At 47.5% G+C, this 14015-nt stretch overlaps 1 protein-coding gene across 1 annotated transcript in view; it reads right to left on the bottom strand.

Moving 5' to 3' along the window:
* Itgae (integrin subunit alpha E) overlaps nucleotides 1-14015 on the bottom strand; it is a 49433-nt gene that overhangs the window by 16299 nt on the left and 19119 nt on the right. Inside the window, exons 17-20 of the mRNA XM_059270667.1 lie at nucleotides 12851-12981; nucleotides 10872-11035; nucleotides 8856-8984; nucleotides 2888-2961 (exon numbers count right to left, since the gene is read on the bottom strand). Coding sequence (XP_059126650.1) covers nucleotides 2888-2961; nucleotides 8856-8984; nucleotides 10872-11035; nucleotides 12851-12981 — 498 coding nt within the window. The remainder of the gene's footprint in view (nucleotides 1-2887; nucleotides 2962-8855; nucleotides 8985-10871; nucleotides 11036-12850; nucleotides 12982-14015) is intronic.

Raw genomic sequence — 14015 nt, 5'->3', positions numbered from 1 at the left:
CCATGCCGAGTGAGCTCACTTGATCCTCAGAATTACCCTAGAAAGTAGTATAGTTACTTTGTATTTTGCAGAAGAGGAAATCGAAGTGGAAAGACTAGCCTTCACCACTTAGCTATACCCCTAGCTCAGTTTAGGCGTTTGGCTAGTAAACAGTTTCAATTTGTTGCTCAGGCTGGTTGGTCTGTCGCTCACTGTGTATCCCAGCTGGCCTTGCCATCCTCCTGCCTCAGCCTCCCAGTGCTGGGATTAGATGTGAGCCACAGTGGCTGTCTACATTTGTTTTTTGAGACAGAGTCTCACTTTGTCCAGGTAGTCGAGTCTAGTTCTCATTTGATTTTGTAGGGGATCCACATCTGCAGAGAAGTCAAAACCCACTCCAACAGTGGAGTCTCTTGGTAGCAGCTTGCTGGTGATGGCCACTAGGGGGCGATACAGGGCAAGCTGAGCACACTGCATTTGGAAAGGAACTGGCTGGGAGGCAGATCTTGGTTGTAATTTAGTCCCTGTTGAGAGCAGCTGTGTCTTGAATGAATTCCTTAGTGCTGGCTCCACATAATCATGCACATCTAAAATGGAAGTCTTACAAAGATCCACTCAAGGACAGAGACTCTGCCTTGACAACTCCAGACAACTGGTCATCAGCAACTTGACACACATGGTAGCCACTGAGGGCATTTTTAAGACTGCCATATGTCCCAAACCAAACTCAGCTTAGCTCCAGCAACGCCATCATGGAGCTGAACGTTTAGTGGATTCAAAGTGGTGCAATAAAACATCTGCAGTGCTGGAAAGATGGTGCACATCCTACTGTCTTATTGATGCATTAGCTGCATGTGGATATTCAGTGTGATGAAATACTACAGCAGGTGCCACTAAGGAACTGTTTTGTTTTACAGTTTATTTTATTTTTGTTATTTTTTTTTCCCAGAGCTGAGGACCGAACCCAGGGCTTTGCGCTTGCTAGGCAAGCGCTCTACCACTGAGCTAAATCCCCAACTCCAATTACATTTTATTTTAGGTATATGGGTGGGTTTGCCTGCATGAAGTCTGTGCACCACATGCATGCAGTGCCCTGGGAGGCCAGAAGAGGGACCCTGGAACTGGAGTTACAGACAGTTGTGAGCCACCATGTAGTTGCTGGGAATTAAATCTGGGTCCTCTGAAAGAACAGTCAGGGTTCTTAACCACTGGACCATCTCTCTATCCTTGGAATTACATTTTTTTAAAATGCATTTAAATGTAATGACCTTATTATTAAATATTTGACCGGGACTGGTGTTGAGCGTATTGGTTTATGCAGTTCTAGATGCCAGGGATGGGCCTTCTCTTTGCTCCCTACCTCGACTGTTAGCAAATCCAAAGACTCTAACTTCAAAAGATAACCAGTCTTTGCCGCCAGCCAGTCTAAGCCACCACCCTCTTTTTTTTTTTTTTTTTTGGTTTTTCGAGACAGGGTTTCTCTGTGTAGCTTTGCGCCTTTCCTGGAACTCACTTGGTAGCCCAGGCTGGCCTCGAACTCACAGAGATCCGCCTGCCTCTGCCTCCCAAGTGCTGGGATTAAAGGCGTGCGCCACCACCGCCCGGCTCGCCACCACCCTCTTACCTGAACCTTCCTTGTCAGATTAGTGATTATTATCTCCCTGTTTCCTACACGCCATCATTGTCTAACAGTGGTTCTCAACCTGTGGGCCACGACCCCTTTGAGGGTCAATGACCCTTTCATAAGGGTCACTTAAGACCGTCGGGGGGGGGGGGGGGGGGAAACAGCTATTTACATTACAATTCACAACAGTAGCAAAATTACAGTTATGAAGTTGCAATGAAAATAATTTTATAGTTGGGGGGGGTCACCACAAAGTGAAGAACATAGGGTTGCAGCCTTAGGAAGGTTAAGAATCACTGCTCTAGCAAGAGCTAGACTCTTTTTTTTTTTTTTTTTTTTTTTTTGGTTTTTTGAGACAGAGTTTCTCTGTGTAGCTTTGCGCCTTTCCTGAATCTCGCTCTGTAGACCAGGCTGGCCTCGAACTCACAGAGATCCACCTGGCTCTGCCTCCCGAGTGCTGGGATTAAAGGCGTGCAACACCAACACCCGGCGCTAGACTCTTAAAATGTGAGCCCACCTCGCTCCTCTGGCCTCCCAGCTCACATTCAAGGCCCTTCTAAGGTCCCATGGGACCCCCTTAGCCTTTCCTCCCCTCTCCCATGTTACTCCCCTCCCTCTCACCCTTCACATGGAATCCATGCTCTACCTTCCACCTGCCGGGCTGCTTCCAGCAGGTATTTGCACTACCTTCAGATACCACACGGATGGTACCCACCTCCTCCTGTCACCCCCTGACCGTCGTATTTAAAACCTCCTCACCCTTCTCTGCACTTATCTTGGTGCCATATCCCACCTGTCTGGAGTTTGCTCAGCTATCACTCTCCCTTTAAACACCAGGAGGGCAAGGATTTGTGTCCGTACCATTGACTGAGGTGTTTCCCAGCATCTAGAGCCCCTGGAACAGAGCAAAACTACTCCAGAAATACGCGATGAATTCATTCATGAATTTGGCCAAGAGGTGAACCAGAGGAAGTTCTAGGAGCGAGGATCACTGTGAACATAGCATGGTCCAGGGGGTCAAGAGACCTGGGTTCAGGTTCACCAAGTGGCCACTGAGAGTCTAATGCCACAACTTCAACTATTTCCCGATCTGTATAATGGGAAGACAAATCTTTATCTTGCCTCCCTCACAGGGTGGCTGAAATAACAAATGCAAAATCCTGTTGAGGGCCATGAGGGGAAGGGGAAAGGGATGTGCGTGGATCTGGGTAAGAGGCTTGCCCAGGTGACTCCTCAGGAGGACATGAGCTGCAGAAACGATGCTGATAACAAGATTCAACTCACTGAGAGATGGTGGTGGTCAGCTGGACCTCGGCAACGCAAAACACTTTGTTCTTACAGTCCTTCTCGTAGGGTAGCTGTATGCAAACAAAGACGAGCAGAGTCAGCCCTGGGGCCCTACCTCTCCCAGCAACCCTGACTCCGACCTTCTCCTTGGGGTACTTCTGCCTGTCATGCCCTCCTGCTTGAAGAAGCACGGCTCGAAGAGAGTGACGGCTGACAGCTGGGACTGTGCCCACATGGCCAAGGGAGCTGTGTGTGTGACAGTCCTAGACAACACGGGCACACTGTGATCTAGGCCTTTAGCCAAGCTCAAATGTGGGATGACCTTTGTGGAATGATAGGCATGCTGTCGGATTTGTATCATGTGCATCTCTCTGCCTCCAACATCTGGGAAGGCAAACCTTTGTTAAGGAAAGCTTCCTTAGTCCTTGGGAGTGTAGGCAGAAACAGCTGGGGCAGGAACAGGACCTGACCAGATACTGCAGGTGAATCCTTGCCAGCACCCTCCCCCACTGTGGCGGTCTTTTTGGTAAGTCTTCCCTTGTAATTCTGTATGCATGTCACGAGTAAATCGGAGAGTCACATCTGCTTGTAATCCTAGCACTGCGGGTACTGTGGCGCGATGGTGAGTTTGAGGCCTGGGCTTCATGGCAAGACCTTGTCTCAAAAGCAGACAAAGAAAAGACACATTTGGTTCAGAAGCTCTCTTCAAGATTGAAAAATCTCAGTTTGAGTTGGAAAAAAAAAAACAAAAAACAAAAAACAAGTGTTGTATGTTGTGGGATGTTCTGTATGGCAAATGTGTTGCTGATTAGTCAATAAATAAAACACTGATTGGCCATTGGCTAGGCAGGAAGTATAGGCGGGACAAGGAGGAGAATAAAGCTGGGAAGTGGAAGGCTGAGTCAGAGAGACACTGCCAGCCACCACGATAACAAACAGCATGTGAAGATGCCGGTAAGCCACGAGCCATGTGGCAAGGTATAGATTAATGGAAATGGATTAATTTAAGCTGAAAGTGTAAGAACAGTTAGCAAGAAGCCTGCCACGGCCATACAGTTTGTAACCAATATAAGTCTCTGTGTTTACTTGGTCGGGTCTGAGCAGCTGTGGGACTGGCAGGTGAGAGAGATTTGTCCTGACTGTGGGCCAGGCAGGAAAACCCTAGCTACAATTGTAATGTAGCCAAGTCTAGTTTTTGTTTTGTTTTGTTTTGTTTTCAGCGAAGGAAACAGCCAGCTCTCCAGCTTGAGAGTCTGCCTGTACTCCCCAGCAGCTGGAGATCACTGCAGCAGCTTTCTGCAGGGATAGCAGTGGTCTGGGCTTGGAGAGGGAGCCCAGAGCTTGAAAGGAGACCATGCACTTGCCAGAAAAAAAAGATGCAGTTTGCAAGTCACAGTGCGGAGCTCTGAGCTCTGTCTAACTGGATCAACAAATTTGTGCTGTCTAATTTGCGTCTGTTTTGGTACTTGGATTGAAACCCAGAGTCCACGCCCCAGGTCCTGTTTCGTTTTGTTTTGTTTTGTTTAATTTAAATTTTATTTCTTTTTACTGCATGTTGTCTACAATCCATGTATGTGAGTGTGGGCACACGCATGCCACACAATGCCCTGGAAATGTCAGAGGACAGCTTTCAGCGGTCATTTCTCTCCCTCAACCAGGAAATCTGTGACCTGAACTCTGGTCATCAGGCTTGCACAGTGAGTGCTCCTCCCTTCTCCATCCAACCCTGATGAAAGACAACAGGGTTAACCCATCCTAGCTCCCAGCTGCAATGCATCCCCTGCTAACAGCTGCATACTCACAGCGCCTACTTTTTCCTCATCCCTTTTATTGATGGAATAAATATTTTAAAATCTCTTTCCCTAACCATCACAGTAATAATGGACGACTTACAAATAGGCGTTGAGCAGGAAATGTACATCTCAAGTTTTCTCCCTATAATACTCATTTACAAAGGGAAATGGGAGCAGGAATAGTCCAGTCAACAATGATCGCCTCCCATGTGATGTCCTGATAAAGCTTTACTTCTGTGATGCACCTGCCAAAACGCACAGCCTGGATCTAACCATGAGGAAACACCAGAAATAACCCAACCAAGGGACAGGCTACAAAATGGCTGCCCTACATCCTTCAAACCCTGAGGGTCCTTAGAGACAAGAAAATAAAAGCTAGGTATGGTGTCGAAGGCCTGTAGTCCTAGCACTTGGAAGAAGGAAGCAGGAAGATCTGGAGCTCAAGGTCATCCTTGGTTATATAGGGAGTTCAAGGCTAGCCTGGACTATATGAGACCCAGTTGTAAAATAAAAATAAAGGCTGGAGAGATGGCTCAGCAGTTAAAAACACTAGCTGATCTTCCAGAGGTCCTGAGTTCAATTCCCAGCACCCACATGGTGGCTTATAACCATCTGAAATGGGATCTGATTCCCTTTTCTGGCATGCATGGAGACAGCGCACTCATATACATAAAATACATAAATACATAAATCCTTGCCAGGTCATGGTGGCACATGCCTTTAATACTAGCACTCGAGAGGCAGAGACAGGTAGATAGTTTGAGGCTGGCCTGCTCTACAGAGTTCCAGGACAGCCAGGACTACACAGGAGAAACCCTGTCTTGAAAAAACAAAATAATTATACACAAAAATAAAGACAAGGAAAGACATAAGTCAATCATTCTAGATTAGAAGTGACTGAGATAGCGGGCAGTGATGGCACACGCCTTTAATCGCAACACTCAGGAGGCAGAGCCAGGCGAATCTCTGTGAGTTCGAGGCCAGCCTGGTCTACAGAGGGAGTTCCAGGACAGGCACCAAAACTACACAGAAAAACTCTGTCTCAAAAAACCAAAAAACAAACAAACAAACAAAAAAAAAAAACACCAAAAGTGACTAAAATAAATGACAATGAAGGATCCTAGATTTATTTATTTTATTTATTATTGATTGATCAATTGATTGGTTAATTGATAAAGAGTCTCACTATTCAGCCATGGATGACCTTGAACTTCTGTTCTTTCTGCCTCTAACTCCTGAATTCTGGGATTACAGTCATGGGCTGTAGCAGGCCTAGTTTTATTGAGTGCTAAGAGTGGAACCTAAGGCTCCATGTATCCTAGGCAAGCGTTCTACCAGCTGAGCTACATCCCCAGAGCTTTTTTTCCTTTTGCTAAAAAGCAAACAAAAAGATAAATAAACTTAGAGTAGATAGCAGTATTCCTTCGGTGTTAATCTGATTTCATTCACTGTGCTATGGCAGGGAATGGCCTTGTTTTGGGGAGGTATATACTGAGCATGGGGGGTGAAGTCTTGTATATTTATTATAAGGACCAGCCTTAATAATATACTTCCCAGGGGCCCAGAAGAGAAACTATGAACAGTGAAAATTATTTTCAGGAAAAGAATCTAAGTACAACAAGCTCTTTAAAGTCTTTAAGTCTGCTTTATTCCTCTGCGATTAAATCCTATCTACACAGCTTCAGTTCTGTTCTCATGCCTAGCTCCTTCCTTGCCTGATTTCTCTCTACATTTATCTGCTGTCCTCTAAGTTCTGTCTTAATTCTCTCATCTTAGTTCCACCCCATCCAGGTTCTCATCCATCTAGTTCCTTCCCATCTTAGCTCCTCTCCCACCTCCCCTCCCATCTCCTTCTTTCTCATCTTGTTCTTCCCCATCTTATTCTTCCCCATCTGGCTCTTCCTCATCTTCCATCTTGTTCCTCTAGTCCTCTCTTCTAGCCCTTCAATCTAGTTCTGCCTCATCTCAGTTTGTTCCTCTCCAGTTCTTACCCATCTAGTTCTTTCATTCTCTTTTCTCTTCTTTGTCTTGTCCTTCTCTGAAAATAAAAACTGCCTTTTTATCCCTTTGACCCTTATCACTCCAAGCTATCTCTGCTCCCTACATCTCTGGCCAGTGTACTCGGTTGCTAGGCAACTTGGTATGGAACTTCCATCACAGCTAGATGTACCTGTGAGTTGGAACCCTTTAGTTCTGAGTTAATTGTTAAGGATGAATCTAAAACTAGAGATAAGACTTTGGAAAGGAGAAGGTTAAGCTTAATTAGCACATCTGCCAGGCCTTCTCAAACTGATAGTCTGGACGCTTAAGTCTTTTCTTAGAGAGTACAGAGGTATTTCTGACAAGATACTTTCATCCCTTTGGGGATGGACCTGGCCAGATGCTGCTGATGGCGATAATTACAGGGAGGCTTGAACTGAGGTTGTGGCTGCACATAGCCGTCAGCGCAGAAGATTATCTAAATATTACTTTAGTGGAGGGGAAGTGGTGCCCAATAAACGATGGAAAAGCTACAATAGCACATGAGAAATTCATAGTGGGAAACAGCTAATAATCAAAAGCCAATATCACCAAGACTTCTTGAGCCTCCACTTGACCTCTGGAAGGCCCTTGGCTTCTTCCAGGTATTATTAGCTTGTCATAATCAGCTGAAATCCTACTTTATATATTTTTGCTGCTTATAGCAGTGAAGGTATCAGATCTGTAACTTATTCTCAAATGAGAATTCTTTGGATTTTTTTTTTTTTTTTTTTTTTTTTTTTTTTGGACAGGGTCTAACTATGTAGCCCTGGGTAGCCTAGAACTTGCTATGTAGATTGACTGGCTTTGAACTCACAGAGATCTGCCTTCAGTCTGTGCTCCCTGAATGCTGGGGTTAAAGGAGTGTGCCACCACACCTACCCCAACTTCCATTTTTTTTTTTATTATTAAATTTTTAAAATTTATTTTACATACCAATCACAGTTTCCCCTCCCTCCTCTCCTCCAGTTCCCCCCTCACCTCCTTTCTAGCACCCCTCCATCCATGCCTCAGAAAGGGTAAGGCCTCCATGGGAGTCAAGAAAGCATGGCATATCAAGTTGAGGCAGGACCAAGCTCCTCCCCCTGCATCAAGGCTAAGCAAGGCATAGAGAATATGTTCCAAAAAGCCAGCTCATACACCAGGGACAGATCCTGATCCCACTTCTAGGGGCCCCACAAACAGACCAAGCTACACAACTGTCACCCACATGCAGAGGGCCTAGGCTGTCCCATGAAGACTCCCTTGCTCTAGGTCTAGAGCCTGTGAGCTCCCACAAGCTCAGGTCAGCTGTCTCTGTGGGTTTCCCCACCATGATCGTGGCTCCACCCCAACTACTACTTTTTTTTTTTTGGGGGGGGTTTTCGAGACAGGGTTTCTCTGTGTAGTTTTGGTGCCTGTCCTGGAACTCACTTTGTAGACCAGGCTGGCCTCGAACTCACAGAGATCCGCCTGCCCCTGCCTCCCGAGTGCTGGGATTAAAGGCGTGTGCCACCACCACCAGGCCAACTACTACTTTTTAATATTCACTTCTTTGTCCCTGATGGATTTTTCTTTACTCTGTAAGTGGAGATTGGCGGAGGACCCTTGGAGCCACAGGCTGGGTAAGGACGAGGTCACCTTAGGTGTGACAGGATTAGAAAACCTAGCCCTTTTATCGTCCTTGATCATGAAAAGTTTCTGTTGACACTACCTGCCGGTCTCAGCCGCACTGATGGGCACCAAGGTAGAGGTAGGTGCAGGCTTGGTGAGCCAGACACCTCAGTATGAAGGCTCTGAGCAGGGCCTGAGCAAGCAAGTCCAAGAACTTCCTCTCTGCATCTCAGGGCAGGACAGCTCCAATCTAGTGCCCACAAGGGACCCACCACACCATCCTCGGATACCATGCAGAGTGAGAGCCCCAGTACACAGCGTATCCATGTGTATCACCAAGCATGTAGGGAGCACACTGTGTGAACAAGTCCAGGGCCACAGCTAGAGACCTGGTACCCACCGGTGAGCAGCGAACAGCAGCCATCTCAGGGGATCCACTGCCCCACTGACACAGTCTGAAGACCTTCCCTCCCAACTCTAGCCATATTTGAAGTTTGAGGAGCAAGTATTAATGTGGGATGTCCCCCAAATGATTAGGTCCTTCTTGTGGGAAGAGTCACCTGGAAGATGGCAGAGGGGTCCCTGTAGTGGTCCAGGATGGCGTTGGGGTGGTCCCTCCTTCCTCCAGGTGTCTGGAACTCGTAGCTGACCTTAATGGTGATGTTGGAAAAGCAGTCGTCCTCACAAAGCTGTGCGTGGCCGAGGAAGACAAGGTCAGAGGTAGACAAGGTCAGAGGTGGATGTGACGAAGAGGACAAGAAGAAATGAACAGTGACAGCAATGACCAGGAAATCTTCCAAAGGATCCAGGCCCTCAAGTAAGCAAGCCACCAAGAGCTTTGGAAGTTTCCCCAGTCTGTCCCACCCTTGGGTCTCGGGGCTCTCACCCCAGTACAAAGGGATTCAACTTAGACTTTATGTGGAGGGCAGACGGGAGCCATGGAGGGAAGAGTGGTGGTCCCATGTGAGTTAACAAAGATCACCAACCAACATGGAGGGCTATTGAGAAGTAAAACCTGAAAATAGGAGGTGGGTAGAGGAGGCCATTTGCTACATTCTGTTTAAAGGAGCTTTCTTGTCAGAATAAGAGCACTGAGGGCTGGTGAGATGGCTTGGTGTGACCAGGTTACAGGTGTTGCTCCCAAGCCTGACAACCTGAGATTAATTATTTCCAGCACCCACATTGTAGGAGAGATCTAGCTCCCACAGGTTGCTCTCTGACCTTCATATGTGCATTGTGGAATGCATAAATAAACAAATAAGAAGCTTTGAACATGAGAGCAAATAAACTTGATTGCCTGGTAAAAATACAGTTAGGCTCTATTTTAAATATTTATTTTATTATTTTAACTATGTATATGTATGGGGTATGTGCACACGAGTACAGGTGCCTAAAGAAGCCAGACATGTTGGATTCCCTGGAGCTGAATTTACAAAGCCCCCAATGTGGTGCTGGGAACCAATTTCGGGTCCTCTAGAAAAGCAATATGCACTCCTAGCCACTCAGCTATCTCTCCAGCTCTGTGCCTTTATTTTTAGAGGGCTATAGATGTTCTAGAAACTTTCCTACGCCAAGTAAAAACTAAAAGTGCATTCAAAGCAGAATTTATAAGTTTGTTTTCTGAAACAAATGGTCTATATAGTTGAAAGTTCTAAGACCTGTTAGAATCTGAGTTCAAACAGGGCCACTTTTTAAAAACCATGCCTCTCAATATCTTTTTTTAAATAACTTTTTTTTTTTTTAACAGCTCTGGCTGTCCTGGAACTTGCTTTGTAGAACAGGCTGGCTTCGAACTCACAGACATCCACCTGACTCTGCCTCCCGAGTGCTGGGATTAAAGAAGAGCACCACCACCACCCAGCTAAATAACATTTTAAAATAACTTGGTCTTTCTAGTTCTGCCTTCAGAAGGATTATTTATTTATCCATTTTATGTGTGTGTGTGTTTTGCCTGCATGTGTGTCTGTGCTCCATGTGAGTACCTAGTGCCCTCAGGAGTCACTAGAAGGCACTGGAGCCCCTGGCACTGGAGTTACAGACGGTCGTGAGCCACTATGTGGGTGCCGGGAGTCAAACCCGGGTCCTCTGGAAAAGCAGTCAGTGCTCCTAACCACTAAATTATCTCTCCAGCCCTCTAGTTCTGTCTTTTAATCATTCTGTTTTTCTGATGTAGATTCACTCAAGGCCCTTCAGCCTATTGTTACTATCAGGAGATTAGACAACACAATGACACCATTCCCCTCTGTCCAGCCTCTAGGAAGCTCAGAGACGTTGTCTGTGTTCAGTTTTGGTAGATGCCTTCCCTCTATCCTGCTCTTTCTCCATTCTCCCCTTGATCTTTCCTTCCCAGTGGACTAAACACAGGGCCTCACACACGCAGAGCGTGCAAAGCACTCCCCATGTCATTGAGTCACACCCACAGCCCCGGCCGCTCCGGTTTGGATTTCTGGTAGGATTCTATTACCAGTGTCTCCTGTGGTTCTTGATGTGTTGTGGTTTCAGTTGGCTCATTTGTGTGGAGAGGGTCCTGCATTGCACACATCTTCTCTGGGATGTTGTCTAAATTCTCTACTTACCTCCTCCTCCGTGGGGATGAGACGGAAGTGCTCACACAGAGAGGACTCCCCACTCCACTTCCTAAGAGAGCTCTGACAGTTGCTCACGTCTGCACACTGCAGCCTCTTCCTCTGCTTGGTCACATCCACATCCACCGTGAAGTTGAGTGACATCTCTCTAAGGCCTGGGGTTGAAGACCAGACCTTCTGATGAGGCCGGAAAGGTCAAGGCCCAGACAAAGAGCCCCAGCCTGCTGAGGCTCTGTAAGCCCCTGCTGAACAGTGTCCCTCTGTGGTGTGTGGGCACTTCCTTGGGGCCAGACTCCCAGGTTTTGGTTTTGTTTTTGTTTTTATTTTTGTGTTTAGACAAGGTGTCACTATATACCCCTGACCTGGAACCTGCTATGTGGACTAGTCTGGCCTTGAATTCACAGAGATCTACCTGCCTCTGCCTCCTAAGTGCTGGGATTAACGCCCGGCTATTCACCATCATTTTGAGGGTGATTTCCAACCCCCATTAGTTCTGGTATTCCTGGCTAGGGTTTCTCAGTGTTCTGGATCCATACCCAGCACATTGCTTGGTTAAGTCCAACCTTAGGGAAAGAGAGTTCAGGCAAGTGTGCTGGCTAGTTTCATGTCACCTGGCACAAGTTAGAGTCCTTTGGAAGAGGGGACCTAGGTGAGAAAATGTCCCCACTAGACTGGCTTGTGGAAAAACCTGTGGTGCATTTTCTTGATTGATGATTAATGTAGGGCCCAGCTCACTGTGAGCAGTGATACCCCAGGCTGGTGGTCCCGGGAGCTACAAGAAAGCAGGCTGGGCAAGCCATAAGGAGCAAGCCAGTCAGCAGCACCCCTCCACAGCTTCTGCTTCCAGGTTCCTGCCTTAACTTCTTGCCCTGAATTTCCTGGATGATGGACTGCAAACTGTAAACTGTAAGAAACCCTTTATTCCCCAAGTTGTTTTTGGTCATGGTGTTTTTATCACAGTAATAAGAAACCAGGAGAGTGAGGTGGAAGGGGGCGGGGGAAGGAGAGAAGAAAAGGGGAGAAGATGAGGAGGAAGGGGAGGAGGGAGGGAGGTTGGAAAAAGGAGGAGGGAGAAGAGGAGGAAGGGGAAAGGTACAGGAAGTGGAGAGTGAAATCATGAAATCTGAGCACAGCGGGACTGGAACTATCTTGGAGATTGCGTGAGCCAAGTCCCTTACTGTGCAGAACAGAAACCAGGACCTAGCAAGAGAGGGACACCTACCTGGTGTCACTGAACCCTCAATAGTCTCTGTGTCCTAAGAATAGTAAGTCTACTTTTTTTCTTTTCTTTTTGAAACAGGCTTTCATGTATCCCAGGCTGGCCTTGAACTCAATATGTAGCTGAGAATGACCTTGAACTCTTGATCCCTCTGCCCATCTCCCACATGCTGGGATTTCAAGCTCACACTTCCATACCAGGTCGGGTCTGTTGTTTTCTACCCTTGGGTCTTCATGACCCTCACCCAAGAGGACTGCTTCATGACTTGCAGGGAGCCGTCACTAGAACTGTGCATGAGGTTTAAACCTTGAGGACTTTGTCTGGGAGACTGTTGGAAGGGAGCTCTTGGCCCTGGACACGTGGGCTGTGACAGCCATGCCCTCCTCCCTCTGGCCTTCTTCCTTCTGAAAACACACCCCCAGGGTGTCAGATAAGGGATGGAAGAGCAGCCAGGCCTCCAGCATGTTCTCCAAGGTGTAAATCGTTGAGAGAGAGCGTCTCTGGGGTCCCTGCAATGCTCAGGTGGGGAACAGCAGGTGGGGATAGGGCAGCCACTGCCTTTCTGAACACTGTTCCAGAAACTCCCTCCTCCCAACACCGCTCCGATCTCAGCTTATCTGCTTCCTGGGACATATTCATTTAACCAAAGTCAAGACACAGGAGCCAGGCTCCAGGAGAGGGACCAGGACCACCCCTACAAGCCAATCAGGAATGACTACAACACCACCCGGGCGCCCCAGGCAGCTATTACCTTGCTTAGAGGCCTCACTTGAGGAGCCAACTTCAAAACACAGCTCTACATCCATCTCGCCTTGGAAGGCCATCGGCAGTAAAGCGGGGGTGAAGGTCATGGACACGGTCAGGTCAACCACAGGTCGTGAGCTAAAGACCAGGAAGAGGCCCGTGAGAAGTGAGCACAGACTGCCACATTAAACATCTCCAACAGGATATATTAACAGTAGGGAAAGAGATAAGCCTTTGCTCTTGGGGGGAAGCAGACAACCGCCAATAAACAGGGATAGAGACACACAAGGTGCTGGCGATGTCATCATAAGGTAAGGAGACAGAAATGGAGGCTACTTAGGTCAGGTGGTCCGAAGGCACTCCCTGATAAGGAGGCCTTGAAAGTGAAAGCCAGTGACAAGAAAGAGCCAGCTCTGTGAAGGTCTGAGGAGGAAGTATTCTAGGCAGAAAACACAGATGGTGCAAAGGGCCCGTGCCAGGATGAGGCTGGTTTGTTTGAGAAACACAAAGGACAGAGAGCCTGGAACATAGTGAGTGAAGTGGACTGTGGTGACAAGCCCAAGACTGGAGGGTGGGCGAGGCCAATCACAGACAGCCCTGGAGGCGGTGACAAGGAATGGGTTTTACTCAGGTGGGAGTCGCTAAGGGTTTTTTTGTTGTTGGTTTTTTTTTTGTTGTTGTTTGTTTTTTTTTGTTTGTTTTTTTCAAGACAGGGTTTCTCTGTGTAGCTTTGCTCCTTTTCCTGGAACTCGGTAGCCCAGGCTGGCCTCGAACTCACAGAGATCCATCTGCCTCTGCCTCCCAAGTGCTGGGATTAAAGGCGTGTGCCGCCACTGCTCCCGGCTGCTGAGGGTTTTTAAGCAGTAGGGTAGAGCAGTAGTGTAGAGGGATTGCCTCAAGAGAGCACAGGGAAGCCTACGTGTTGGTCCTGGAGAAAGATGACAGCCCCCTGTGCTGGGAGGTGTTTTGGAGTTGAAGTCAATAAAATGGATGGAGGAAGGATGAAGAGGAAGCTTACCGAGAGCTTTTGTCCTCTGCAGCCCAGAGGGCCTTGAGCTGGTGACCTACCTGCCTCAGCCTCCCAAGTAGCTGAGATTACAGGCCCGTGCCAGCAGGCCCCATCCTAGAATGTAATCCTCACTCTCTAGGTGGGTGATACAGTGCCATTTGAT

The sequence above is a fragment of the Peromyscus eremicus genome, chromosome 8a (genome assembly GCF_949786415.1).
Source record: "Peromyscus eremicus chromosome 8a, PerEre_H2_v1, whole genome shotgun sequence".
Taxonomy (NCBI): Eukaryota; Metazoa; Chordata; class Mammalia; order Rodentia; family Cricetidae; genus Peromyscus; species Peromyscus eremicus.
Note: the sequence above shows the minus strand (reverse complement) of the source record. Positions and strands in the feature narration are given on the sequence as shown.